The 26324-nt window shown below is 56.5% G+C and overlaps 11 protein-coding genes across 11 annotated transcripts; 4 read left to right on the plus strand and 7 right to left on the minus strand.

Moving 5' to 3' along the window:
* Positions 1 to 125: 125 nt before the first annotated feature.
* Positions 126 to 1778, minus strand: PHSY_004270 (transporter; the record flags this gene model as incomplete). The annotated part of the gene is made up of 1 exon (XM_012334884.1): positions 126 to 1778. One exon carries the CDS (start codon positions 1776 to 1778, stop codon positions 126 to 128), a length of 1653 nt encoding a protein of 550 aa, XP_012190274.1.
* An 836-nt stretch (positions 1779 to 2614) lies between these two features.
* On the minus strand, positions 2615 to 4825 carry PHSY_004271 (amidase; the record flags this gene model as incomplete). The annotated part of the gene is made up of 1 exon (XM_012334885.1): positions 2615 to 4825. The coding sequence occupies one exon, from the start codon at positions 4823 to 4825 to the stop codon at positions 2615 to 2617; it is 2211 nt and encodes a 736-aa protein (XP_012190275.1).
* Positions 4826 to 5655: 830 nt separating this feature from the next.
* Positions 5656 to 7482, plus strand: PHSY_004272 (hypothetical protein; the record flags this gene model as incomplete). Its single annotated transcript, XM_012334886.1, has 1 exon — positions 5656 to 7482. The coding sequence occupies one exon, from the start codon at positions 5656 to 5658 to the stop codon at positions 7480 to 7482; it is 1827 nt and encodes a 608-aa protein (XP_012190276.1).
* Positions 7483 to 7642: 160 nt separating this feature from the next.
* PHSY_004273 (potential Mn2+ homeostasis protein) lies at positions 7643 to 9451 on the minus strand (the record flags this gene model as incomplete). Its single annotated transcript, XM_012334887.1, has 1 exon — positions 7643 to 9451. The coding sequence occupies one exon, from the start codon at positions 9449 to 9451 to the stop codon at positions 7643 to 7645; it is 1809 nt and encodes a 602-aa protein (XP_012190277.1).
* Positions 9452 to 10017: 566 nt separating this feature from the next.
* On the plus strand, positions 10018 to 11319 carry PHSY_004274 (protein phosphatase 2C; the record flags this gene model as incomplete). The annotated part of the gene is made up of 1 exon (XM_012334888.1): positions 10018 to 11319. One exon carries the CDS (start codon positions 10018 to 10020, stop codon positions 11317 to 11319), a length of 1302 nt encoding a protein of 433 aa, XP_012190278.1.
* A 410-nt stretch (positions 11320 to 11729) lies between these two features.
* PHSY_004275 (hypothetical protein) lies at positions 11730 to 12113 on the plus strand (the record flags this gene model as incomplete). Its single annotated transcript, XM_012334889.1, has 1 exon — positions 11730 to 12113. One exon carries the CDS (start codon positions 11730 to 11732, stop codon positions 12111 to 12113), a length of 384 nt encoding a protein of 127 aa, XP_012190279.1.
* A 354-nt stretch (positions 12114 to 12467) lies between these two features.
* PHSY_004276 (acyl-CoA dehydrogenase) lies at positions 12468 to 14423 on the minus strand (the record flags this gene model as incomplete). The annotated part of the gene is made up of 1 exon (XM_012334890.1): positions 12468 to 14423. One exon carries the CDS (start codon positions 14421 to 14423, stop codon positions 12468 to 12470), a length of 1956 nt encoding a protein of 651 aa, XP_012190280.1.
* Positions 14424 to 14864: 441 nt separating this feature from the next.
* On the minus strand, positions 14865 to 16553 carry PHSY_004277 (cytochrome b2; the record flags this gene model as incomplete). Its single annotated transcript, XM_012334891.1, has 1 exon — positions 14865 to 16553. The coding sequence occupies one exon, from the start codon at positions 16551 to 16553 to the stop codon at positions 14865 to 14867; it is 1689 nt and encodes a 562-aa protein (XP_012190281.1).
* Positions 16554 to 17804: 1251 nt separating this feature from the next.
* PHSY_004278 (hypothetical protein) lies at positions 17805 to 19127 on the minus strand (the record flags this gene model as incomplete). The annotated part of the gene is made up of 1 exon (XM_012334892.1): positions 17805 to 19127. One exon carries the CDS (start codon positions 19125 to 19127, stop codon positions 17805 to 17807), a length of 1323 nt encoding a protein of 440 aa, XP_012190282.1.
* Positions 19128 to 22546: 3419 nt separating this feature from the next.
* Positions 22547 to 24127, plus strand: PHSY_004280 (hypothetical protein; the record flags this gene model as incomplete). The annotated part of the gene is made up of 1 exon (XM_012334893.1): positions 22547 to 24127. The coding sequence occupies one exon, from the start codon at positions 22547 to 22549 to the stop codon at positions 24125 to 24127; it is 1581 nt and encodes a 526-aa protein (XP_012190283.1).
* A 162-nt stretch (positions 24128 to 24289) lies between these two features.
* PHSY_004281 (potential polyamine N-acetyl transferase) lies at positions 24290 to 26272 on the minus strand (the record flags this gene model as incomplete). Its single annotated transcript, XM_012334894.1, has 1 exon — positions 24290 to 26272. One exon carries the CDS (start codon positions 26270 to 26272, stop codon positions 24290 to 24292), a length of 1983 nt encoding a protein of 660 aa, XP_012190284.1.
* Between the last annotated feature and the right edge of the window lie 52 nt (positions 26273 to 26324).

Genomic DNA, 26324 nt, shown 5'->3' on the forward strand with positions numbered 1-26324 from the left:
AATCTGTAAAGGTCCTCCTCATCTGCTCTGTAACTTATACCACATCGTCTGTCACTCTACTCTAGAAATAGGACTGCGTCACTTTTGTCATTGCTGCATGGGTTCCTGTTTGAGCAAGCGAGGTATCAGATGGTGTAACGGAAATACGGTGACTCTTCGCCATGCAACAGCACGTCGATCTTCCTCCTGTCCGCCTCGGTCATCGATCCTTCCAGCTCTCCACCGTACGACCTTGCTTTTCCGTCATACTTCACATCTCCCTTCGCCTCCACATTCTCACCTCCCTGTTCCACCGTCGCATCCCTCCTATCTCTCCTCCTGTTAACGCTCCAAAACCTCACACTCAACCCCGCCGACACCAGCACACCAAACAACAGCAACCCTGCACTAACCGCCGTTCCCCTCACGTAATACGGTGCCTCGCTCGCCGGAAACAGATGCGTTCCCAACAACGGTCCGCACTGACCTATCGTGGCAAAGATGACCAACCCCAAGCCCTTCTTGGACTCGCTCGCCTGGTTGTCCATCAACCACATGTACAGGATCGGGATGAAGGGGAACAGTCCGTTGATGACCAACCAGATGCCGACGTATCTCGCAGCGGTCGATCGGAGGGTTGTCAGCATGAGGTAGCCGATGGCACCGATGATGAGGAGGACGGTGCAGATGGGTCCGCGGATCTGGAGTCGGTCGGTGAGCCAGCAGAAGAAGAGGCTGAGGATGAAGGCGAGCACGTAAGGTGGTGCGGAGAGGCCTTGGGCTTTGATCGAGCCGAAACCCATTTCGGAGATGAGCGTGGGCGTGTAGACGGGCACGGAGGAGTAGCCGACGTTGATGATGAAGAAGAGCGCGGCGGTGATGTACGACATGGGATCGGTAAATGCGGCTGCTGCTTGGGAGAGGTTGAGTTGCTGTTTGATCGAGTGCCAGCTGAAGGGATGAGCTTCTTTGATCTGCAAGGCTGCCGAGGGAGGGGGGCGGAACAGCCTCGCTTCGGCGATCTGCTTCTCCCTCGGCGTCAAGAACTTGGCCGACTGAATCGAATTCGGCAGGAAGAAGTACGCCGCCGGCGCCATGATGAGTGTCGGCACACCTTCTATGAGGAAAAGCAGCCGCCACGGTTCGACACTCGTCTTCGCATGAACCAATCCATACGCTATCGCGCCTGCGATCGCACTCGAAATCGCCCCCGCCGAGATGAACCATCCGAACCTCAACCCGGTCTCCGTTTTGGGGTAGAAGAAGCTCAGGTACAGCGCGAATCCAGTACCATACCCTGCTTCCGAGACAGCCAAAAAGAACCGTGCCGCCATCATCCCCGACCAACTCGTCGTTGCTGCTTGACAAACACCCGCTACGCCCCAGACAAACACGCAGAACGTCACCCAGATCCGCGGTGGCAGCAGCTTGTACATCACCACCTGGAACTGAAAGAGAATGTAGGCGATGTAGAAGATGGTGAGGAGCCACTGAAACTGCGAGTCGCTCATGCGGAGTGACTTTTCGAGTCCGGCGGTTTTGGCGTTGCCGATGCCGCTTCTGTCGAGAAGAGCGACGAGATAGAGGAGGAAGGAGACGGTGACGATGCGCACATCAAGTTTGCGCCGGATGGAGGATTCCTCTTCGTCGGTCCACCACTTGTTGAGTTTGGCGATGTAGGCGTCATCCCGGGTTGCGTCGGAGGTGGGAGCTTGGGAGGTGGTGCCGTCGGATGCAGTTCTGCCGAGCGCTTGACGAGGCGGCGCCGCGATGTGCGCCTGATTTGGTTCGGGAGGCATGGCTGCGGAAGGAAGCCTGTTTGAGGTGTCGATGGTGGAGCAAAGGAAGGATCGTTCCCAAATGATCCAGGATGTTTCACGTCGAACGGACCGCAGCCTTGTGTAGGAGCCAAAGCGGACAGGCTCGTACCAAAGTCCTCATTCATCTTGACAGATCGTGTTGCCGAGCAAGCCGCTCCGTACACCGTCGGCAGAAGCGAAAGCGAAGCGAGGCGGGAAACACAAAATCTTCTTGCGGAATTACACACTGCGGCGCTGCGGACCAACCCACGATTGCCTGCATAGCAGTGATGCGGTGTGGGGGAAACCAGTTCATCGATGCGAGTCGCAACCTTGTGACTCGCGCAGCTCGCCTAGCGCCCAACTGTTCAAATATGGGGGACCTTGCCTTTCGCCTTGCTTTGAGCGTGGAGATGTGGCAAGACACCGGCGAATTGTTTGACAGCTCTGTCACCTCACACGACTTTTGTGGAGATTCGTGCCGTCGGAGTTTCGCGGTACCATGCGGTAAAAAGCCTGTGTGTACCGGGTAATTCACCGACTCACGACCATTCGAGCAGCTTGCTCCGGCGATCGTTCGAGATTGGAACGTTGTATACTGTAACATGACCGTGCCACGCTTTGAGATGGTGGGGCAAAGCATTCGGAGCGCACCTTCCGAGCTGCGATCCATGAGTCTGTTCAACCCAGTTGCATCGTGGCTGTCGTGAGGATCTGTCCAGTGCAAGGTGGGAGTTACGCACCGACTGACTGAACTCAGATCGACCATCTTCGGAAATAGTTCCTTACGCCGAATCAATTCATTCAGCAGCCATTATGATGATGACGATCAAGAGCTACGAAAACACAGCTTTGGTGAGCGTTCCGGGTCCAAATCCAACAGCTTCCTTACCAGCGCCATCCTCGATCCTGCTTCCTTGCGGGTCCAATCTGTTCCTCCAAACCCCACCTCTCTTCTCCGGCGGCGGCAAAGCATCATCGATCAGCCTCATGATCCCGATTGCCTTTTCATCGTGGTACGGTCTGGTCACCACCTGCACTCCCACAGGCAACCCGTGCATCTTCTCCGCATTGTAAGCCACGCTGTAGAGCAGGAAATTGCACACCTTACTGGTCTCGTTCATCCTCCTATCCGAGTCCCACCTGTCGAACGCCGCGCGTTGGTCGGAAGAGACATTTTCGAAATGCTTCCGTCTGTGCGAATCGCGCGATGCATCGACCCGTGTGACGGGTACGACTGCAACGGGAGCCTTGACGATGTTGTACAGCACGGTTGCGCCTGCCATGGTCGAAGTGTGACTGGCCCCACCGTGCGGGACGGCTGGACAAGGTTGGGTGGGTGCGATGAACGCGTCGAGCGCGAGATCTTCCCACATGGTATGGTTCCACTTGTCGACGAATCGTTCGCGACGCTCCAACACGTCTGCGTGTTCGGCTGCAGTAAGACGACCTCCAGAACCGGCCAACTCGGCGTAGATCGGATCGCGGATGATGTATCGAACAAAAAAGACGATAATACCGCGCAGCCAGCGGGGGATTCGGCTGAGGATGACGGGCATCTTCATTTGCGGGATGAGTTTGTCCGGGCCCAGGTATGCTTCGAGGTTGCGGAAACCATCGGCAGTGAAGAGACGGAGGAAAATGCGGAGGACTTCGAGCGTCTGCAGCTGTTTGGGATCGATCTCGACCAGCTCGATGCGTTTGTCCGAGTATTTCGTCTTGATAGCAGCGACGCATTCGAGGATCGCACGGTAGCAAGGAGGTGTAGTGCGATGGATGCCATCGCCAACAACGTAGCCGATGCGAAGCGGCGTTCCTCTTGCTTCCGATACACCTAGCGGGTTGAGCCATGCTTCGTTGAGCACGACGGTCGACAGACCCGACATGTGGAACTTTGCCATGGCAAGATCGTTGTCCGCTGCGTCTTTAAGCACAGCAGGATCGTTCTTGTCTCTCTTGCCTCGCAGCCATTTGGGCACGTGCTGTCTTGCTACTTCGACAAAGAGCGTCTCGACATCGGCAGCGTTTCTGCACATCGGGCCTGCCACAGCCTCGATGCTCTCGAAACCCTTCCCGTAGTCACAGAGACCGACATACGACCACCGTCCGGGACTCGGCTTGATCGTGTAGATTCCCGCATGGTGCGACGGGATCCTCAAACTTCCAGCGATGTCCGTACCCAATCCAGCAGCCGATCCATCACACGCAATGATAGCGCTCTCGCCTCCCGAGCTACCTCCCGAAGTATGATCGGGACTGTACGGATTGATGGTGCTGCCAAACACGGGGTTGGTGCTTTCGAACGTCATGAACGTCTGCGGGATGTTGGTTTTGACGTAGAGCAGCGCACCGAGGTGCTCGCAGATCGAAGCGACGGTCGAAGTGACGGGCTCGGGAGGCTTTGCGATCCATTCCGAGAAGCCGAGGGTCGTCTTACTTCCTGCGTAGTGAAACATGTCTTTGAGCGAGATGGGTACGCCGTGCAGAGGACCGACGAGCTCGCCCGTTTGAGCAAAGTGCACATCGAGCTCAGATGCACGCTGCAGCGCCTTGTCGATGAACACTTCGGTCAGACAGTTGGTTCGAAGCTGCGCTCGACGTGTAGCACGCACGAATGCGCAGAGCACCTGCGTCGAAGTCCAACGGCCTGCTTTGATGCCTGAAGTAATGCCGGCAATGTCGGAGGAGAGTATATCCAGGTCATGCTCTGCCAGACCCACGTTCAAGTTGCGATACGGACTTTTGCTGTCTTGCGCGACAAGACCGTTGCTGCTAGATGCCTCGTCAGGTAGCGGGTACCCAAGAGCAGCATCACGCTGAGCAAGGTGAGCCTCGATGGCCTTTTGCGTCGCCGACTTGCCCAGCAGGCTCAACATATTGTCGATCTGCGCCGCAATGAAATGGTAGAACCAAAGTGGTACGCGTCGGTAGTACTGATGTGGTCTTCGCAACCGTCGTGTCTGTTCGACGCCAGGGCAGCGTGGGGCTGGATCGGAAGCACTGTTCCGGCAACCGTGCACAGTGTCGCACGAGCTGCGTTTCACCATGAGGCAGCATACCGTGCACCGGCTGCTCGGCTTAACTCTAGACCCGGGTGAAAGCTACTCTAACTCTAACAGAGCGCCAATAATCCCATTTCCGCTTAGTTATCGGCAAAGCTACAATGCTATCGGGTCAGATCTGCCCTTCCGTATCTGCGATGGCGCCAAGGCTCGGTGTTGCACTCCGATACGATCCCTGCGAGGCGTAAGAGGCGTCCTGCCGGCATGGCGGACTTGCGAACGTGTTGGCCATTTTTGAATTCACGGTTCAAATTCAAGATCGCGAGGAGATGTCCAGCAGGGCTCCCTGCCAGCTTAGATGCAGGTCCACGTTCCCTCAGCTGTCACTCGCCTGTCGTTTTGAATTGGAGAATACAAATTTGGAAGTCATGCAACAATGGCCGAGGCGGGCACGTTTTGGGTTGGACCCTGATGCACGTTGTTGTTCTCCGTCCTCGATGCAGCTTCTTGCAGCTTCTTCCCAAGTGACACGGCGTCTCTGGCAGCTTCGATCTCATCGTTCCCATCGAGCATGGTCAAACATGGACCGCATGCTATTAGAGCGGCACTGCTGTGGGAGATGGGTCCCACAATGATTCAATGCCAGGTCACACGCATTGGCCAGCGGTGTTAAAGGGGATGGAGGGCAACGACGAAGCTCGAGTTTCAGCACCAGATCTTGTACCGCGCGTCTGCTCGTTGTGCCTCACGAGATGCTCGCTGCATTGCAGATCCCCGAGCTGCTCTTCTGTAATGGCGTCTCCACCAGGTGGTTTATGCAAACGCCCTCTCGACGGCCGGAATCACGCGGAATGAGGAGCAGATTCTCGTAGCGCATGTGTCCCCTGCTGTTCTGCTCGTCCCGTTCCGCGTCCCAGCTAGTGTGCTTGCGCGGGTGCCCGCTGAAGTTTGCTGGTACATCAGATCCATCAGTTCCACGGCATCACGGGTCACACCCTGCATTTCTTGGACCACTCTCGCTTGTTCAAAGTGCCCTCAAGTGTTGCTCTTTCTCTTCCGAGTGTTGTTCTGCTCTCTGCCTCTTTCCATCAAGACCATCTCTGGTCATCCCTCCACCCTTTCGTCCTGACCATCACCTCAACGAATTCCCCTTGCTCAGCCGTTCAGCTGCCGGAGCTCAAGACATCATCGCGGTCATGCCTGCAGCCGTCATCAACCTCAACGGCTCCTCCAGCCACAGCCCCGTCCAGTCGGTCCCCTCGCACGTCCGAAGCATCTGCTGCATCGGTGCCGGCTACGTCGGAGGGCCCACTTGCTCCGTGATCGCGCTCAAGTGTCCCCACATCAAGGTCACCATCGTCGACGTCAACCCGGTCCGCATCGCGGCGTGGAACTCTGATGTGCTTCCCGTCTTCGAGCCTGGTCTCGATGCCGTCGTCCGCGAGTGTCGCGGACGCAACCTCTTCTTCTCCACCGACATCGATAAGGCGATCCAGGAAGCCGACTTGATCTTTGTCTCCGTGAACACCCCTACAAAGACCTCTGGTGTCGGAAAGGGTTTCGCTGCCGACCTGCACTACGTCGAAGCCTCTACTCGTCGTATCGCATCCGTTGCCACGAGCTCCAAGATCATCGTTGAGAAGTCTACGGTACCATGTCGTACCGCAGCAAGCATGCGTACCATCCTCGAATCCAACTCCAGCTACACGGCGGATGGAACGCTCATCTCCTTCCAGATCCTTTCCAACCCCGAGTTTTTGGCTGAAGGAACCGCCATCCGCGATCTGATGGCTCCCGACCGTGTCCTCATCGGTTCCCTCGACACGCAACAAGGCAAAGCTGCCGCGAACGCTCTCTCCGAAGTCTACCAGAACTGGGTCGACCCAACCAAGATCTACCAAACAGGTCTTTGGTCTTCCGAACTCTCCAAACTCGCCGCCAACGCTCTACTCGCTCAACGCATTTCGAGCATCAACTCCCTCTCCGCCATCTGCGAAGCGACCGGAGCCGATGTCGATGAAGTCGCCCACGCCTGTGGACTGGATGCACGCATCGGACCCAAATTCCTCAAAGCCTCCGTCGGTTTTGGTGGAAGCTGCTTCCAGAAGGACATCTTGAACCTGGTGTATCTCTCCGAATCGTTGGGTTTGAGCGAGGTAGCTGACTACTGGCACCAGGTGATCAAGATGAACGAGTATTCGAAATCCAGGTTTGCGAGAAAAGTCGTTTCTACGCTGTTCAATACGATCACGATGAAGAAGATCGCAGTCTTGGGATTCGCGTTCAAGAAGGATACCGGAGACACACGCGAATCGGCAGCAATCACGCTCTGCAAGTACTTCCGACAGGAACGCGCCCAGATCTCGATCTACGATCCCAAAGTGACCACCAACCAGATCATGCTCGATCTCACCGAACCCGGCGTCCTCGACGACTCGCAGGCCGTTCAGCAGCAGGTCAAGATCGCAACATCCATGAAGGAGGCTTGCGAAGATGCCGAGGCAGTCATCATCTGCACCGAGTGGGACGAGTTCAGGGACGCCACGGCTCAGGATTGGGATGAGATTTACAGGAGTATGAAGAAGCCGGCGTTCGTGTTCGATGGAAGGGGGATCGTCGATGCAAAGGTGCTGAGAAGTGTTGGGTTCAAGGTTCACGCTGTGGGCAAGGGACCTCTTATCGTGGATCCTATCTGGGCTTGAGTGGAGGAAGTCCGTACAGCTTCATCAGATACCCCGCTCGTAGCTTTTTCTTTTCGACATAGATAGTGTCCGTTTCTTCGGTGCAATCAACACCCGTCGCTCAGTGATCCTTACCTCCACCCTGCTCGCGTGTGGAAAAAGAAGGCAGCAAAGTGTCCATTTAGAAGAGGAAATGCGTTTGACAAAAGACCCAAAACGGCAAAGCTACGATCGCAACCGCCACAACATCCCGCTTCCACCCATTCGAGGCCGCTGTGCCCGACAACGACCTACCGTAACTCCGCTCGCTCGAAGGCGGAGGATCATCATCGTCGTCCCTCTTGCGCTGATGATTGAGCGGCAGATACCCCTGCGTATCTCTGCGTGAATGGAAGAAGCGAGGCCAGAGCCATAGTCCAACTAGTGTGGCGATGAAAAATGGCAGATAGAGGCCGGTCCAGATGCCGATCTGATCGGGTAGCAGACATGGTGTGTACGCCATTGCGACGTAAGGTGGTGCGTTGGACTGCGCCATGGAGGTAGAAGGCGGTGTCAAGAGGCTGAGACGAGCAAAACCTGGGCGACGCACACCCTCGGTCATCGAGACCGACTTTACAGTCAGTTCTGGGATCTCGCCGACTCTGAAGCCGTCTACGCTGTTCGATACGGACGTGTTGCTTTCTAGCCTCGTATGGCGATACTCGCAATGATCGTGATCGTCGCCGCTGAAGACAGCCATGGGGTCGATTGAGCTGACCACCCAATCGGTCACCGAGGACGATACCATGTTCTGATACGTCGAGCCTCGATCCGTGCCCTGATGCAGAGGTCGGCTGGATTCGCGATACACTCCATGCTTTGATGACCTTTCCGCATCATTGCAGGTCGTCCCTGGCGGTCTGTGCAATGGAACGTGACTGAGAAGCACGCGAGGAACGCGGATACCACCTGATTTGACTGACTCTACAAAGTCGTATGTCTCCTTGTACGCGCTATGCGCAGTATCCCCGAGTCGACCGTCGAGCTTGCCCGGATGATCCGAGCTAAGGTGCGTATCGAACGGTCCACCGCCTTCGCGCTCCATACCGACGAGATCCTGCGCATTGACGAGGACTAGCTCGTGTGTGGCGCCAAGCGTCGCATCAGTAGAGACAAGAATACGGCCATTGAGGCTCGCTCGCACGAAGGGGTTTCGATCCTTGACAACAAATCCACCTCCGTCTATCCTCAGGCCAAAGTCCCTGTTGAATCGCTCGATCGCATCTTCGCTTGCCGAGGTGTCGACCCTGTGCCCAGCGGTTGTGCCGGGCAGACCAATGTCGTGGTTTCCGGAAAGGTAGAATGTCGGAATGAACTCGGCAGCCGAGGCTCGAGGTACGATCAATTGCCTTGTGGTGCTGAGGGTCGATTTCGGTGCTTCCCAATCAGCTTCTCTTGGTCTCCAAAAGATGTTATGAAATCGATGCACCAACGCCGCCCACTCGGCATCGGATCCTCCGCGTCGTCCGCCATCGGTCAGGTCGCCCATCCAAACCACGCCATCTGGTGGCTGCACCAGCCCACTTCTCCAATTCGACCTGCGTAGTGCTTCCTGATCCGGTGGAAGAATGTAGCCTCGATCAAACCATTTGTTCGGGTTGACGGCCAGACTCGTCCATACATTCTTGAGATAGTTGTCGGAGAAGTGCCGTACAATGGGAAAGAATAAGCTCGGTAGCGGCAAGTCGGGATATGTGTCTTTGTCGATGATCTGTGGATCCGTCACGAGCAGCACGTGAACGGCTGGCTGCACAGGCCATGCTTTGGAGGGTGAAGCGGGCCACGCGCAGCTGTTGGCTGCATTGTGAAAGACAGCGCGTTCACCGTAGAACAAGAAGGCAAGCCAGAGGAGACGAAAGGTGACGACGTGGGTTGAGCCGACGATGAAGGTGAGCAGATGCCGTGCTGTCTCCACCGTCCCACCGCGTAAGGAGGAGGCTCGGTCCGGCATCCTCTCCGTCTTTGCTCGGAGCTTCTTCCTCCTGTCAGATCATCTAACGATTTGGACCTGGTGCGGATCACTTCCAGCTTGAAGGAGGACCGTGGTCGAGCTTATGGGTTGCGAAGCAAGCGAGCCGATTGTATCCCGAATGGAAGAGCTCTAAATACAGAGTTGACCGACCGGCGTCTTGCCGATACGTGGCTCGATGCGCTCACCAAAGGCTTGGCGTGTTGGTCTGTTCTCGACTGAGTTGCGATAATATACCGGTCTAACACGTTTTCTCCGATTTCGGCTTCCCCGCGTGACGAGGCAACGACGAGGAAATTTGTATGTAGCCGAGGCGCGTTACGGCGATGGCTCAGCCGTCGTTGAACTTTCGAGGTTTTTTTCTTCGATACTTGGACTTGTCATACCACACACACTTCGACGTCGGCCATACCTTCACATCTGTCACGGCCTTAGCGCTCATCGACTCGACGAAGCGCCCACTAACGATCACACAAACAACTTTTCCGTGCAGGTCCCATCAGAAAGGAGAACTCGGACAAGCGAAGCTGGTATTGTAGAAGGGCAGGATGCTGTCAACAGGAACTCCAGCAACATTGCGCTGTGCTGGTCGCATCGCATCTAGCCGTCTTGGCCATGCTCCCAGCACCAAACTCTCAAACTCAGCATCATTGCCACTCCGTCGACTCAGCACCGCGGTGGGGACGCCAGCGTATCGAAGCAGACATGTCGGTCGGATCTCTCCGCTCTTGGCTGCTGGACCATCCAACCCAAACACCAAGCGTCACTTTACGTCCGGACACCCACGAGCCTCTAAGCAACCGTTCCAATTTCTCACAGCATACGCTTTTCAAGGCAAGGCGCGCAGCTCGGAGGACTTGCCACAAGAAGGAGACGCGTCATCTTCAGCTTCCACCAACGAACGTGACGGCACACCACCCGCAGCCACCAAACCACAGATCGGATTTCCCGCGAACAGCGAGATCGGAAGATGGAGGGATGAGCTGCTTCGAGGCGGTGAAGCGGGTGAAGACTCGCTCATGTGTACTTCGATGGGCATGGCGGGCGATGTGGCTATCGGCGTCGCCGATGGCGTAGGCGGCTGGACCGAAAATGGCATCGACCCCTCGCTCTTCTCGCAGGCGCTCATGTTCTACGCGTCCAGATCAGCATCACAGGCCTCGACGGATCCGAGCACAGGCGGTGCACCGAATCAGATCCTCTCCGAAGCGTTCGAGCATGTCCTCAAAGAGCCGCTCGTCGTAGCAGGTAGCGCAACAGCATGCATCCTCACCATGAACTCTTCCGACGGCACGCTGCGCTCTGCCAATCTCGGAGATTCCGGCTTTGTCATCCTCCGTCAAGGCACCGGCAAGCAGGGTGTTTTCCACGCCAGTCCACCACAACAGCTTGGTTTCAACACACCTCTCCAACTCGCCAAGCTTCCCAAAGAGTGGGCTCAGGAAGGCTCCATCTCCAACACGCCCAAGGACGCCGCCACCTGGGAATGCACTCTCCAGCACGGCGATCTGATCATTGTTGGCACAGACGGCCTCTTTGACAACGTCGACGCCAAAATCGAGATTCCGCAATTTGCCAAATTCATCAAGGAGAAGCACCACGCTTCGTACGCTGCTCGTCACGCAGCGGCCGGTGAGAAAGCGGCAGAGGGCAAGTTCGACAGCTTGGAAGAGGATAGGGAGTTTGTCCAGGTGCTGGCGACCAATCTGGTCGAGTATGCAAAGATCTGCCAGAGCTCGACGACGAAGCAAAGTCCATTTGAGAGGGAAGCGGCGAGGTACGGCATTCATTTCCCTGGTGGAAAGGTGGACGATGTCGCGTTGGTGTGCTGTCTGGTTATTGAGCATTAGAGATGGTCTGTTGGCATTCGTATGGTTTACTCTTGTACTTTTAGACATCTGATCGAGAATCCTCACATTCTTTCGTAAGGTCGGCAGCCCCGGAGATAGAGTCGGAGTGGGCATCGATCTGTCTGTTTGAACGAAGTGAGAGCGGAGAAGTTGGAGCATGACGGTGTTGGCAGCTGGTGGAAAGATTCAGAGTCGTGGAAGTGCTTTCTTTTGCCTAAAAAAATATGACAGCTGGGGCCTCCACTTTCACGTCGCTTCCCCCGCTTGAGCTCGACTGTTGCTCGTCTCACCTTTCGATCTTGCACTACCACCACCGTTCCAGTGCACCATCTCTACGGCCTCACTCTTCAGTCAATCTTTTGCCCTCTCTGTACTGATCTGTTGGTGCTTGATCTTTGAAATTCGACACCATGCCGAGTCAATCAGCCAAACGTTCGCATCGCCGCAGACATCGCTCCACGCACTCTGACAGCGACGACGAGGTCTCATCCTGGGACTCGCATCCCGTCTCCTCATCCCACAGCACCTCTTCCTACTCATCATCATCCAACGATGCCCTCATCGCAAAGCTACCTACACTACCAGATCTACGATTCGAGCAATCCTACCTCGCTACAATCCGCAACTTCTTGCACGAAGAACAGCCCTCCTCTTCCACCGCACACGACGAGTCGGAAAAGCAACTCCCTACAGCGAACGCAGAGAAAGATCACCATCACAAGGTCGAGGTGACACACGGAAAGGTGGAGGAACATCACGAGCTGTGGTTGGGGAATCTGCGGGTTGAATGGTAAGTCTTATCCTCGAAACCGATGCACAACGTCTATTAAAGGCTGACAAGAGCTTTGCGTGTGAACGCAGGTTTCCGATTCTGTACGTGACAGTGCGGGATCAGCTGCTTTCTCCGTTGGTACAAGGAGCAGTGTGGGGGCTGGGTGGGTTGTTGCTGACGCAGTTTAGACAGTATCTGTCCGCATCGAAGGCGAGTCGATCTGCAAAGGGCGCCGCTGGAAGGGGGACACCGAGCATTCTGCGCAGTCTAGGTCTTGGTAAACGATGATGCCCTACTCAGCCTCACAATAACACGAATGTCAGTTCACACCGATACCCAATCTCTCAATTACTCGTTTGTTGAGCATCCTCGATATCTACAAATGACTCTTGACCTCGTTCGCCGTCCCTTGATCCCAGGAGTACACCAAACCGTGACCCAAGTCTACCGCATCCTCGCCTTTCACTTTCGCTTCTGTCGTGCTCGCCTCCAACTGACTCACCAATCTCGCCAAATCAGCGAATCCTGCTGCACCACCGTCGCCGCTCGCGCCTCCGATCCACAGCCTGATCAGATGCACATCCTGCTGCAATTCCCTCTCATCCGCTTTGACCTCCGCCAGAGACTGCAGCTCTGCACTCTGCGCAAACGTGGTCATCTTCCAAGCCGCATGAGAGAGCAGCAGCGATGATCCTTGGATGGCCATGATGAGGTCTAGGAGGTATCGGCTGAATCTGAGGTCGGTAGTTTTCACGTGTCGGTCGAGGTCGAGCGTGGTTAGGATCGAAGCTGTTTTCTGGACGATGCTGGAGAGAAACTTGATCTCGGAGTCGAGTTGAGTGGATAGTTGGGAGGGGAGAGAGGTGAGGTTTGCGGAGATGTCTTGGAAAAACTCGATGAGGGCTTGACCGCGGGATTGGACGAGAACGCGAAGCACGTCGAGCGAGAGGATGGCGGGTGTGCCTTCCCAGATCCTCTCGACGGTGCAATCGCGCAGCATCTCGGCCATCCCGACCTCCTCCATATAGCCTTGACCGCCGAAGGACTCGATCAGCGTGAGGTAGGATTCGGATGCTCGAGTGGCAACAAAGGCTTTCAGGGCAGGCGTGAGGAGTCGCAGACGTGTGAGGTCTCGTTTGCTCGCCTGGCCGGATTCGCTGGCTCCCATGAGAAGCACGTTGGAGAAGAAGATCTGCAGAAACACGCGGTAGGTTACCGTGACTTTGAGGAGTTGGTCGGTGTGCAGTGGAAGCTTGTCCAGCTTCCCACCACCGAGAGCGGGTCGAATCTGAGCGTAGGCGGTGGCGGAACGTAGACCCCACGAGAGGGCACCGACCGCTCCACCGGCGGAATAGAGTCGAGTGATGTTGAGCACGGACGAGATGGTGGCGACTCCGCGACTGATCTCGCCGACCAACTCGCCGATGCATCCGTCCAACTCGAGCTCGGCGGTGGGCAGGTATTTGGTGCCGAGTTTGCGTTTGAGCCTGTGTACGCGGATACCGTTGAGCTTGCCCGTCGTGTCGTCTCGGATCTTGATCAGGAACAGCGAGAGACCCTTGGAGCCGAGCTTGAGATCGTCGCTCGTGCGCGCCAGCGCCAACGCGACATCTCCATCGGTTGCGGAAGAGAACCACTTGAATCCGCTGATGACGAACTTATCGCCAGCTTCCGGTTTCTTGTTGGCATCGATTGGGCGTGCGACGGTTTCGGTTCGTGACACATCCGATCCACCCGGACGCTCTGTCATCCACTGACCGGCTGTCCACGCCGCGCTCGGATCCGTACTGCACAGCTTCGGAATGTTCTCCTGCTTCTGCTTCTCCGTTCCGAACAGCTCCAACACCCTCACCGCTCCATCCGTCATACTGATCGGACACAGAACAACCTTGGAAACAGGTGCGAACATGACACTCCTCGTAAACGCATACAGCCTCGCATGCTGTCCCAGCTTGTCCCGGCCTCCGCCAAACTTTGCTTCAGGTCGAGCGTAAGATTCGGCAACAATGGCGTCGGAGGCGCAAACTCCTTTGAGGCGCTTCCATCCTTCGCCGGTCACGAGCTTGTCGACTCGTTTGCCCCACGCGTCGTACTGGACGAGGGTGGGTTCGTGTTGAGGGGTGTCGAGCGTTGCTGCGATGTCGGCGTACTCTCCTTCGACACGTTTGCCGAACGAGGTGAGATCGTCGAAGAGTCGTTTGATCTCAGAGGTGCCGAGGGGGTATTTGCCGGAAGAGAAGAGTCGGAGAATAGTCAGACGCAGAGCTGGATCCGAAGACCACGGCGAGGCTACGCGGAAGCGCTCGAACTGGAAGCCTTCTTCTGCCCTCATAGTCGGTCAGTGAGCGAGAATGAGATGTGAGAAAGTGTCAAGTTCGGACTGTGAGGTTTGGATCGTGGCTGTGAGGAGGAAAATGAGGATTGTGGTAGGAAGACAAAGTAGCACGCCTCGTGCAAACACCTGGTGCTGTATACAGCTGTCAAGCATGACAGACTCGAAAGTGCGGGGAAGACGTGTGCAACAGTCACATGTGCAGTCAAACTGCAGGGATGCCGCACAGCGGCTCCGGCAGCGCCGGCAACGAAAAAGAGCGGGGCGCGTATTCGTTTTCAACACCAAACAGAAATATCTCTCATCCGAAGCCGAAGGACCCTTGTTTGACCTCGAATCGGCCCGGATCAGTCGAACGATCCCGCTTGATACCATTATGGCGCTGTATTGCGTGTGTGGCGAGAGTAGCTTGACCGCAGCTAAGACTCTACAGCGCTGCCTTCAAGCCGTGTCTCGCTGCTCCGCCCTCTGCTGGTGAATGGGGAAGAACTGTCTAGGCAGAATATCAATCATCTCCGGCGTCAACTGATCGAGCGAAGTGACGCCCAGCAGCTGCATCCCTCGATGGATCTCATCCTGCAAGATCTGGATTGCCCTCGTCACACCCGCCTCCCCATACCCAGACTGAGCATACAAGAACGGCCTTCCCAACCCCACCGCCTTGGCACCCAACGCTACCGCCTTGAGCACGTCCGTACCCCTCCTCACGCCTCCGTCCATGAACACCTCGATCTTGTCAAACAGCTCCGGTCTCCTCTGGCGCAGCTCCACCAGCACATCCAAAGCTGCAGGCGAGTACTCGAGACTTCTACCACCGTGGTTGGACAGCACGACACCTTCAACACCGTGTTTGACGGCTAGCTCGACGTCTTCGACCGTCTGGACGCCTTTGAGGTAGAGTGGGAGTTTGCACGTCTTTCGGAACCACGCAATGTCGTCCCAGGTGAGGTTGGGATCGATGTAGCCGGAGATGGCCTGTGCGACTCCACCACCCTTGGCTTTGACGTCCTTGCCGTGGTCGTTGCCGAGCTGGACTTCCTCGCCCTTGGTACGCATATCCCGCTCCCGTTTGCCCATCACAGGCGCATCGACGGTGAGCATCACGGCCGACACACCACGCGATTCAATCTTCTTGAGGATACGCTCGGAGGCAGCGCGGTCTTTGTTGACGTAGAGCTGGTAGATGATGGGTTGACCGGTTTTGCGTGCATCGAGCATCTCGTCGAGTCCGACGGATGCGTTGGCGGAGATTCCCTGGATGATGTCGGCTTCGCCTGCTCCGCGAGTGAGGTTGAGTTCTCCGTCGGGGTGTCCGAGCTTAGCCATGGCGGCAGGAGAGACGTAGATGGGGAGGGAGCAGAGGAAGCCTTTTCCTTTAGAGTCGATGAGCTTTCTGGAGCTGTCCACTTGACCGATTGCACGCAGGATGCGGGGACGGAAGACAATGCGGTTGAAAGCAGCTCTGTTCTGCGCATACGTGATCTCGTCATCCGCGGCTGAAGAGTAGTACGCCCACGCCTGATCCGACAGGATGCTCTCGGCGATCCTTTCGAAATCGTCCAGATTCAAAACGCTTCCGAGCGAAGGCAGATTCTCGCGTGCCAGCCTGCGTTTGCGATCCTTCTCCGACTCTTCACCCGCCTGCTTGATTTGAACTGTGCTGGGATTCACTTGGCCGATGTGCTTGGAAGCATCGAGGTTTTCCTCTATCGCTGTAGGAGGGTGAATCGGTTCATACAGCTCGGTGACGTCCTTTCCGGCGTTCTTGAGGATGATGTTGCGTCCACCGGGGTGACTGTCGACGAAATCGGTGACATCGTACACTTCGCCTTTGATGACCACCCACAGACCGTTGCCGCCTTCGGATGGAAGCTTGTTGTAGCTGGCCACCGTGTCCATCGAGATGAGCTTGTCGGCTGGATCCGAGGCCGCCGCAGGGCTGACTTTGCGAGGAGGCGAACGTACTTGATCGTTGTACACGCTACGTGTAGGGACGGCTGATGCGAGAAGCGCCAAACCGACCAAGCCTGCAACGAGGCCTTTGACGTTGCCGCTTCCATTGCTGGACTGCGATGTCTTGCTTGATGATGAGGAAGAAGAGACAGGTCGGTGCTGGAGCGGTCTTGGCATGGACGATCGGAGCAAGGTGGAACTGCTCGCTCTCGAACGTATCGACGACCTGATGGCGTTTCGAAACATGATCGCTGAGCTTCTAGGGATATTGGGGGATGATGATGGTGTTGATTGAAGGAAGATCGTGGTTGCAACAACTCCTTGTTGCTGAAGCTTTTTCATCAGACGATGCTCCTTGCTGTCGGCCCTCAGGACACCGACACAACTCCTCGTCGGTCAATTCAATACAATCCAATCCACAACGTCCTCGCCGACTGACGGAGCGTGATGCCGCGCCCTTCGTCCTTTGAGGCCCCACACCTGACAGAACTGTTTCTTCCAGAGATGCTCCCGCTTCCCCCGCGCGAATGCGGTCAAGTCCAACACTGTGGAATTCGATTCCTGACAAAATGAATTACAGGGGCTACTTCCATTTTGATTGATTTGAAATCAAACCTGCAGCCACGGTCCGTCCGCTCCGCTGCACTTCGGTTGGACCCTGAAGCGTGGAAATCTCACATCCTCCAAACACATTCGCATCGGCGAAAATGTCGGCCACTTGCCGGCGACCAAGAAAAGACAATTTGGCGGAGGTCTCCTACACCTCATGCAGCTTCTTTGTACCTCCTTCGAGCGGGATGATGGTGACGCTTGCGTACACAAAGCGGACTGTGCGCTCTTTCACAGATGGGTGCTTGAAGTAGTCATACAAGTCCGCCTCATCGCATCCGTAAGTGAATCCTGACCTGCGATACTTCGTCCGCGAGATCCTTCTCCTGCAACGCTCTCACTTGCTCTCGCACGTGTCAAGCTTGCATGCGAGCAATCGAAACGCAGAATGACTGAGATGCAGCACAATCAGAACCTTCGGAGATCTGGACTTTCGCTCACAAATAATGAAGGACGTTTGTCGAGACACGAGTCGGTCATCATACCAAGCTGTCCATCCCTCCGACGGAGGGGGAACGCAACAAGAAGCACCAAAGCAAGCAGCATCTGACAACAAGCGACTCGTTTCACCCAGGAGTCAGAAGGCATCTTCAGCCTCCCCAGCCGCGCGTAATGGCCTGCCTGAGCGGACCAGCAGCAATTCAAAACGCACGAAGCACAGCAACATGAATACATGCAGAACCAAGATGTCGAAAGGGCGTCATATTGAGAGCAAGCAAACCACAACAGGGTATAAATATGCAATGCAATGCATCGATGTGACGAAAACAAAAAGCAAATGAATCAATGTCGCAACTCGACTGAGAACCCTCGCCGCCATCAAGCAGCTTGAGCAACACGCGCAGTCATCCGCGGCGACGTGCGACGACTCGAGGAGACGGAAGAAGGCGACCCCTCTTTGACGGTCCTTTCCGCAGCATCGCCTCCAGCCGGCGCACCATCATCGCCCTTCAACCGCTTGCTTACTTGATCGAGTGAGTCCGCCAGACCGTCCTCAGGCGCATCCTCAGCGTGCACCTCTTGACTCAAAGCACTCGCCTTGCGTTTGTTTGCAGAAGCAGCAACACTTAGACTGGCGCCGGCATCTGAGACGCTGGGCTTTGCCTCGTTCGCGTCGGCGTCGTCCGTGTCCAGCAGAGGCTCCATGGTGATGGCACTCGCAGCAAGAGGACTGCTCTGGAACGGTGCAGTGGAAGCGAGTCCATGGTGATTCTTGCTGCCCTCTGGGGGACTGTTGCCCCGCGAAGGTGAGCTGCGGTTGTTGCGCCCGTTGCTTGAGGTAGAGCTGCTCGCTTCTTCGTCGGCAGGCGCGGCCGATCCCGAGCGCGTACCGGTGCGTCTTGTGGAAGATGAGGCCTGAGCGGTGATGGGAGCGGGCGAGGATGCTCTGGAGGCAGGTCGACGGGATCGACTGGTGGACGGCACCGTAAGATGAGTGTCCGATGTTGGCTTGACGGAGCTGCGACCCCTCGACGAGTCGCGGCTCATGGCCTGGGAGGTGGTTTCGGGCTTGGAGCTGCTCGACGGAGCAGGCTGAGACACAGCAATGGCCTGCAAACCACCACCTACGGTAGCGTACGGGCTGCTGCTCTTGCGCTTCTTTCCGAGACCCTTGACGCCCAGATGTTCGAGCTCGGCCTTGGATGCGAGCTTCTTGGCGGCTTCACGCTTGGCAGCCAGCACTGCTTTCTGCTGAGCCTCGCGTGCTTTGGCGAGGGCAGTACCGGGAGCGCCGGGGTAGCGATCGTTGGTGAGCGAGTAGATTTCGGACCGCCTGCCCGAGCTTGGATCGTAGAGTGGATGCGAGCCCTCGGCCGACCAGTAGGGCACGCTGGTGGTGATGAGCGGCACGAGCTTATCAGAGCTGGACCGAGAGGCAGTGGCGACAATGGTGCTCGTTGAGACGATGGAAAGAGGAGGGGCTCGGAAAGCTTGGAACTTGCGACCGCGTTTGGAGGCGACCGGGTAGACGTCGCCGCTGGGCGACTTGGCGTAGGACGACGATGGAGGTGGGGAGCCGCCTGCGGATGATGAGGACGAGGACGGAGCCGAGGCGGAAGCGGCGGCAGCCTGGAGCGCTTGGAGGGCGAGGATCTGATTTTGCTTGGCTGCGAGCGCGATGCGGCTCAGAGGAGCTGGCATGGGCTGCGCCTGGCGGATCGAGGAGGAGGAGGAGGAGCTCAGCGAGCTCAAGCCCCGTGGCGGAGCAGGTACGGCAGACGTCATGACGGGCGCGCCTTGTGGTTACCAGTGGTGAGAGCTCGGAGCTGAGGGGGGAGCGAGCGTGAGCTTCGTCTATGGAGCAAGTGGTGATGGTCTGGTTCAAGATGAAGGTAGGCAGACAAGGAGGTGCTGAAGATGTAGCGGGAGAGTACGAGCGAAACAAACGAGAGTTGCCGGGGCCAGCGGGTCTAGCGGATCGAGCTGCGAGCAAGCGACTCTTGGTTGAGAAAGTTACGATGTCTGTGTGTGTCGGTCGGTGTGTGTGTGTTTCTGCAAGATTTTGAGGTCGAACCGGCTATCGTGGGTAGGCACGGCGGAGAAAGCGCCAGCCAGCCGCTGCTCTGAAGCCCAAGAATGCTCCCGAGAATGGCGCCTGCGAACTCTAATACCGCCGCCGCGTCGCTTCGCTCTGGATGTGCTGATGAGATAGGATTTTTCCAAAAATCTCATCACACTCCACCTCTCAGATTTAGCGCTTGCCAACACAGAAAGAAGGGTCCAAAACTGGACAGTCAAAGTGCCTCGGTCCAATGGGGTATTTTTTGAATGAAAAGCAGCTACTTCACCCTCAAATGGGAAGCGAATCCCATTCCGACGTCAGCACTTGGCGCCTCCTTACGACGGCCTTCAAGTGGATGACCCGGACATGCTGCGAAACGTAGAGCCTGGCCTCACAAGCGTACAATCGGGAAGGTCCGAGTAGACGCTGGCCACTAGAGGGATGTGACGGAACAAGCATCACCAAGGGGAAGGTAGCCGGTGCGAGATTGACAACTCTGTTGGAACACAGAAAAAAAAAACTTTAAAAAGGCAACCTTGCATTTGGCGAGAAATTGACCGGAGTTTCAAGAGATTCATTTCTACCTTGGGTGTGGACTGCTTGTGCTCTCCGCAGGACTTCGTCATCACCCCTCATCTCTGCCTTCCTGCCGTGCTAGCCTGCAATGGTCATACTTCAGCTTCAACAGTGAGTCCAGCCTTCAGTGGACAGGATGCCAAGATTGGTAAGAAGGAGGATCGCAGCGAGCTCGATCTAAAGAAGAGGACTTGGTTGGCAACAAGGTTGAATCGAATGAACAAGCCATGAAATGAATGTCGCCCGCCGTCCACTAGTCCCGGTCAGGTCTCGGGACGAAGGCGGGATATGTCTCTTTCTCTGTCTCTGTTCCAGATACTTTGCCAATCCTGCGGAGCATCCTGAGTCTTTCCGACGTCAGGTCAACCCTCGCTCTGCAATGCAGTGTCGCTCAGCGTGCGTTCACTGTTTCGCAACGATGCCTTCAAGATTGAGTGACTCAGAAGCACAGACGTGTGCATGGTGCAGGGCTCTTGTTGTTACCGTCTAGAGCCGCGTCGCGGACCCTCGGTGCACCATGTTTGTGTGAATGTGGTCCCTGCAGCTGCTTCCCTTTTTCGTGCGAGATCCTAAAAGTGGAGAGGTGGAGAAATCGACCGCCAAGCTGGAGCAACATGCAAGTAAGCTTCACAGCCTTAACCTCAGCCTCCTTCGTACTGTTTTCAGAGACCCACTCATCATCGTGACCAGCGGTCTTAGGCAAGAACGGTACAACTCCGTGGCTCGCACTCGTATCGATCACACCCCAAAACCTCACTACGGAAGAGTTCTCGAAAGAACGGACTCTTCGGACTCGTCCACATCAAAGCTCAGGCAAGCCTCTCTTTCCCCGATATAGTCACGCGGCTGCCGACCATGACGTCGAGGCCAACCACACCCATCCTGCATACACCAGGGTCCAGCAGCCTGGCACATTCCCGAAGCAGCAGCGAGCATTCGCGTCCACGTCAAGGGATCACCATTGAAGAACCGGACCGACCTCGAACGGCAAACAGCAACACCTCACTCACCTCTGGCACGACCACCAATGCCTCCACCTCTCCCTCTCGCTCCGCCATCGTCGGCGACGGCACCTACGGTGGGCGTCGAGGCGGACCTTCCATGAGCAAGAGTCGAACCAGCTCTTCTGGCGGTCTTAGCGATGTCAAAGCCGGTTATGAGCGTCGAGTAGGCTTCGACACCATGCCCGATGCCGACGAAACCAACTCTGGCGCATTCAGCTTTACTCTCCAAGTCAAATCACGCGGATTCATGCGGACCAAGAACACACGTACGTTCATGGTGGCAGTCGACGACAATCCCTATTCGGAACGTGCACTAGAGTGGCTCATGGAGAACTTGGTGGAAGACGGAGACGAAGTGGTTGCTGTAAGGATCCTAGACGGAGAAGCGGATCAGATCGACCAAGATGATGCTCGAGAAGAAGCCAGAGAGCTGATGGCCTCGATCGTCGAGTTGAACGAGGAAGCCGAAGATCGAAGGATCTCTATCGTCGTTGAATTCGTCGCTGGAAAGGTCACATCCACCATCCTCGACATCATTCACGTCTACCGTCCCGACAGCCTGACCGTCGGCACCCGCGGGAAGTCGGCGAACAAGTTTCAAAAGATGCTCGGACAGCACATCATGGGTCACATCAGTCGCGACATTCTCACGTCGTCTCCGGTACCCGTGGTGGTGGTGAGACCGGAAGCAAAAGTGCAGAAACATCTCAAGAAGAGGCTCAACGATCCGAAGCGTAGAGGATATCACAATCTGCTCAAGGGTAGTGGTGATTTGCCGATGAGCATCACCAAGAACAAGAGGAGGTCTTTGCAGGTTCCGAACGCCAGTTGAGGCATCAAAAGAAGCATAGATCGACCGAGGCGATCGCATATGTACTTGTAGTGTTAGTTTGATAGAAGCCGCGTCGGCGTAGACGCATTTCAATTCAGGGGTTCAGCGGCTGCATGTGCTGCGGCCGAATGGGCTGCCCAGTGGGGTATGCCGTCGGGATGGATGGCCGCATCGTGTCGCATGGTGTCAAACAGAGGTGTCTGTGCGTCGGCCTAGCGGAATTCTTTATCTCGGTCAGCCGGGAAGCAAATCGCGTCTCATTGGTCCGTCAAAATTCATCGGCTGTCGGTTTCGGGCATATCCGAAGGGCCACATCCTGACACTTAACCTTACGCGGCTAGGCCAGGTATCCACACATGGCTGTTGCTTGGAGATGAATGTAACTGCAATGGTGAGTTTTCGACACTGTGTGAGCTCACGATCGTGGTTCATACAGGTTGTGATGATGCCTGGGAACGTTGAGTCGATAAGAAGGGGCCTTATCAGGCGTGCGGGTGCGTGTCCCTACTTTTGTTCTTTTCAGGAAGAAAAAAGTCTCGGTCAACTGTGGGGTCCCGTGTGAGACTGTCGTGTGTGTGTCCAACTCTGTCCTCTCCCATCTTCTCTTCCACCTCATTCTCCTTCCTCACACTTACCTGATCCCAAGATGCCGACGCTCAAAGGCCACTGCAACTGCGGGGCGCTCGAGTACACCCTCGACGCCGAACCCGCCAACCTCCGACTCTCCGCCTTCTGCCACTGCACGCGATGCCAGCGTATCAACGGTGCACCATACATCTGGACCACTCACTGGAAGAAGGAGGCCGTCACCTGGTCCACGCCCTCCTCCTTCTCCACTTCTGCCGACAAGATCGATGCTGAGACGCAAAAGGTTTTCGGTGAAAACGTAACCACCGGTCAGCTGTACGAAGCTGTCGCGGGTCGAAAATGGAAGTTGCGTTGCTCCCAGTGCGGTAATCCGATGGGATCCTGGAACGAGGCGAAGCAGCAATGGTCCATCTGGCCGAGTACACTTGCTCGTCCAGACGGAGACAAATCCGGAATCCAAGGTGTGGAAAGCTTCGCACCCACAGCGCACTCCTTCTACGGTCCTTGGAAGGCCGTCACCGTCAACGACGATCTACCCAAGTTCCTCGGCTATCCGAACCAATCCCAGCAAGTGGATCGTGATGCTGAACCTCTCCCGAACAACTTCAACATCAACGATTTCAACCCGCACGATCCACGAGACATGGTCGGATACGGTCCGAATCCTCCCCACCCACACTGGCCAAACGACGCACGAATCGCCGTATCGTTCGTAGTGAACTACGAAGAAGGTGGTGAGAATACCACGTTGAACGGCGACTCGGGAGCCGAGCAGTACTTGACGGAATACGGTGCTGCCAACGGTTCCAAGCCTCCTGCCAACGTGAGGAATCTGAGTGTGGAATCGGCGTACGAGTTTGGATCTCATCGAGGATTCTGGAGGATCCTGGATCTTTTCAAACGCAACAATTTGAAGTTCACCAGTTGGTCGGTGGGTCGAGCGGTGGAGCAGAATCCAGCTGTGGTCAAGGCGATGGAGGCAGCAGGTTGCGAAGTAGCGAGTCACTCGTACCGCTGGTTCGACCACTCTCTCATGACCCAGGAAGAGGAACGTCATCAGATCCAAGCTGCGATCAAGGCGATCAAGCAGGCGAGCTCCCACTCTCGCGAACCACGAGGCTGGTACACCGGACGTCAATCCATCAACACCCGACGCCTCGTCTACCAAGCCTACAAAGAGCTAGGACTCGAGAAAGAACTCTACGACTCGGACGCCTACGACGAAGACCTCCCCTACTGGGTCCCCGCTCCCGACGGGACCCCCAACGAACACCTCCTCGTCATCCCCTACACCCTCGACAACAACGACATGCGCTTCGCCATCACCCCCGGCTTCTTCAACTCGGAAAGCTTCGCAACCTACCTCATCGACGCCTTCGAAACCCTCGTCGCAGAAACCTACCTTCCCGAAAACAATCCCAACTCGGTGCCCAAGATGATGAGCATCGGTCTGCACTGCCGAGTCGTAGGCAGACCGGGCAGATTCCAAGGTCTCCAGAGGTTTGTTGATCATGTGCAGAAGAGGAACAAGGAGCTCTTGGAGCAAGGGGCTGGAAAGGGCGGTGTCTGGGCCGCGACGAGGGAGGAGATCGCCAACCATTGGAGAACCACCCACCCGCCTACCAACAAGACAACTTGATCCGCGCACGAAGCTTTTGCTGCAGCCGCTTGTCAGATGACTTATAGACAATCTCAACTCAAAGAGTCACGTTATATGATCTCGAACCGTGCACACGCCTGCGTCTGTGATAACTGAGATAGATGCACACCGAACGGTGCGAATTCACATTGCTCGAGGCGGCTACGACCGTTCAAACTGATACCTGACCCTATCAGCTGCCAAGTAAAACACCTGCGGTGGCCTCTTCGGCTTGCTCTCGCTCGGCGTCATGGTCCCGCCCTTCCTCCTCTCCACTTCATCGCCTACTTCCGCCGCCAATCTGCCACCTTGCATCTCAGCTGGCAAGATCGTGAATCCGAGCGGTCCACATTCGCAGTCGGGACAGAGCAGGTACTTGACCGTCACCTCCTCGCCCGGTGTCAAACCTAGGCTGAGATGCGACAGCAAGGATGCCACGTCTTCGTCCGATTCGTCCGAGCCGCTGCCGGGACGCTTGCGATCGCGCTTCTCCTTCTTGCGTTTCTCCTTCTCTTCGCGCAGGCGTTCCTTCTCCTCCTTCTTCTGCCTGTCTCGTGCTTCCTTCTCTTGCGCCTTAGTGCGAGGGCTGGCAGGTGACTCGACATTGAGTCCTGAAGCTTGATCAGAGGTCGCTTTGGGTGATGTCGGATCGTTGCCGAGCGGGACGGTCCAGGTCAGGTCGCGTGAGAAGCCAACGTTGTCAAACTGAAGCGGACCGGCTACCATCCAGAACCCTTTGACGCTGGTCAGCAATCGATTCGAGACACCTGCACTGGCAGCATGCAGTGGGAAAGCCGGAGCCTGTGGAGGCGATGGAGAATTAGGCAGCTGCAGCGCTGGATTAGAAAGCGGACCGCTCTCCTTGCGCGCCCACTCACCGGCACCTTTGGCAAGGATGCAGCAGCGACAGTTGTCCATGGGACAGTAGAGCCTGGCGAGGTTGGTGCCCGACTCGCGATCGACGAGACGTGCTTCGAGGGCCATACCGGCGTCCTCGGCGGGTGTCTTTGCAGCGACGGCTTGGCCGAGGATCGAGGTATACGTTTGACCGGGGCTCTTGCCAGGTTGAGACTGGGCGGCGAGGGCGGCCATGATGGATGCCTGGGACGGCATGCCGGGTGGCGACGCCAATGTGGGTGAAGCGGAAATCGACTTGGCATCAGAAAGAGCTGGCGGCTTCTTGTCTTCGATGGTGATGGTAGAGACGGCGGACGTCGTAGCATCCGGCTTCAGGGGTTGAGTCGTATCGATGGGTGCGAGAAACCCCGAGCTCATCTTGAGGCCGGCGGGCGTATCATCGCTCGCAGAAGAAGTGGCCGATGTGGTCCTGGTAAGCTGTGCACCAATGCGACTGCCGTTTCCGCTGCTGGGAGAAGGGTAGACGCTGCGCCTCATCTCGAGCCACTGACCGCTGCCGTACTGGATGTGACTGACGCACTGGATACGGAAGCCGACCTTCTTGTACAGACCGGTGAGCTCCTCGTGTGCGAGCAGCGCCAGAGTCTCGTATCCGCGCTTGCCCTTGTCACCTTCGGGGCCTTTGCCCTCTTCCGCTTTGCGCACGCGAGAGATGTAGTTCTCGAGCATGCGTGTTGCAAGCCCTTTACGCTGCATCTCTGGAGCGACACAAACCGAGTGGATACAGACGATACGCGCATCTTCCGATGTGTCGTGCGTCGACATGGAGCGGAGGGTGAGGGCGGGTGCAGCGGTTCCGGTGATGAAACCCACGATCCTCCGACGAGGTTGACCGGAGACGGAGAGAGGGCCAGCAACTTTTGGCGGAGGCATGGGCACGAAGGCACCCAAGAAGAGATGCGGCGCTGCTGTTTGGCGCGATAGCAACCTTTCGTAGCTGGCGGCATCTTCGGGCGGGTAGCCTTCGACCTCGAGGGCATGTGCAGCGCGAACCTCTTCGGGACGGACATAATCGAAGATGAGATTTCGTGGCAGCGACGAGGTTGCGAACGACGTGCTGTTGGTCTTGTGGAGCGAGGATGTGCGCTTGTGCGAGGAGGGCGGTGGCGAGCGCTGTGAAGATTGGCTCATGTTGGATGCTGAAGAGGAGGAAGAGTTGGAACGGGTATTGGTACGACCGAGGGTATTGGTGATGGTTTGATAGAGCGTGGTCGAGTTGTGAGCCATATGGCTCGGAGGTGGATGCATATTGGACTTGTGTGCTGCGCTTGCGTCGAAT

Source organism: Pseudozyma hubeiensis, assembly GCF_000403515.1.
Source record: "Pseudozyma hubeiensis SY62 DNA, scaffold: PHS42, whole genome shotgun sequence".
NCBI classification, from domain to species: Eukaryota; Fungi; Basidiomycota; class Ustilaginomycetes; order Ustilaginales; family Ustilaginaceae; genus Pseudozyma; species Pseudozyma hubeiensis.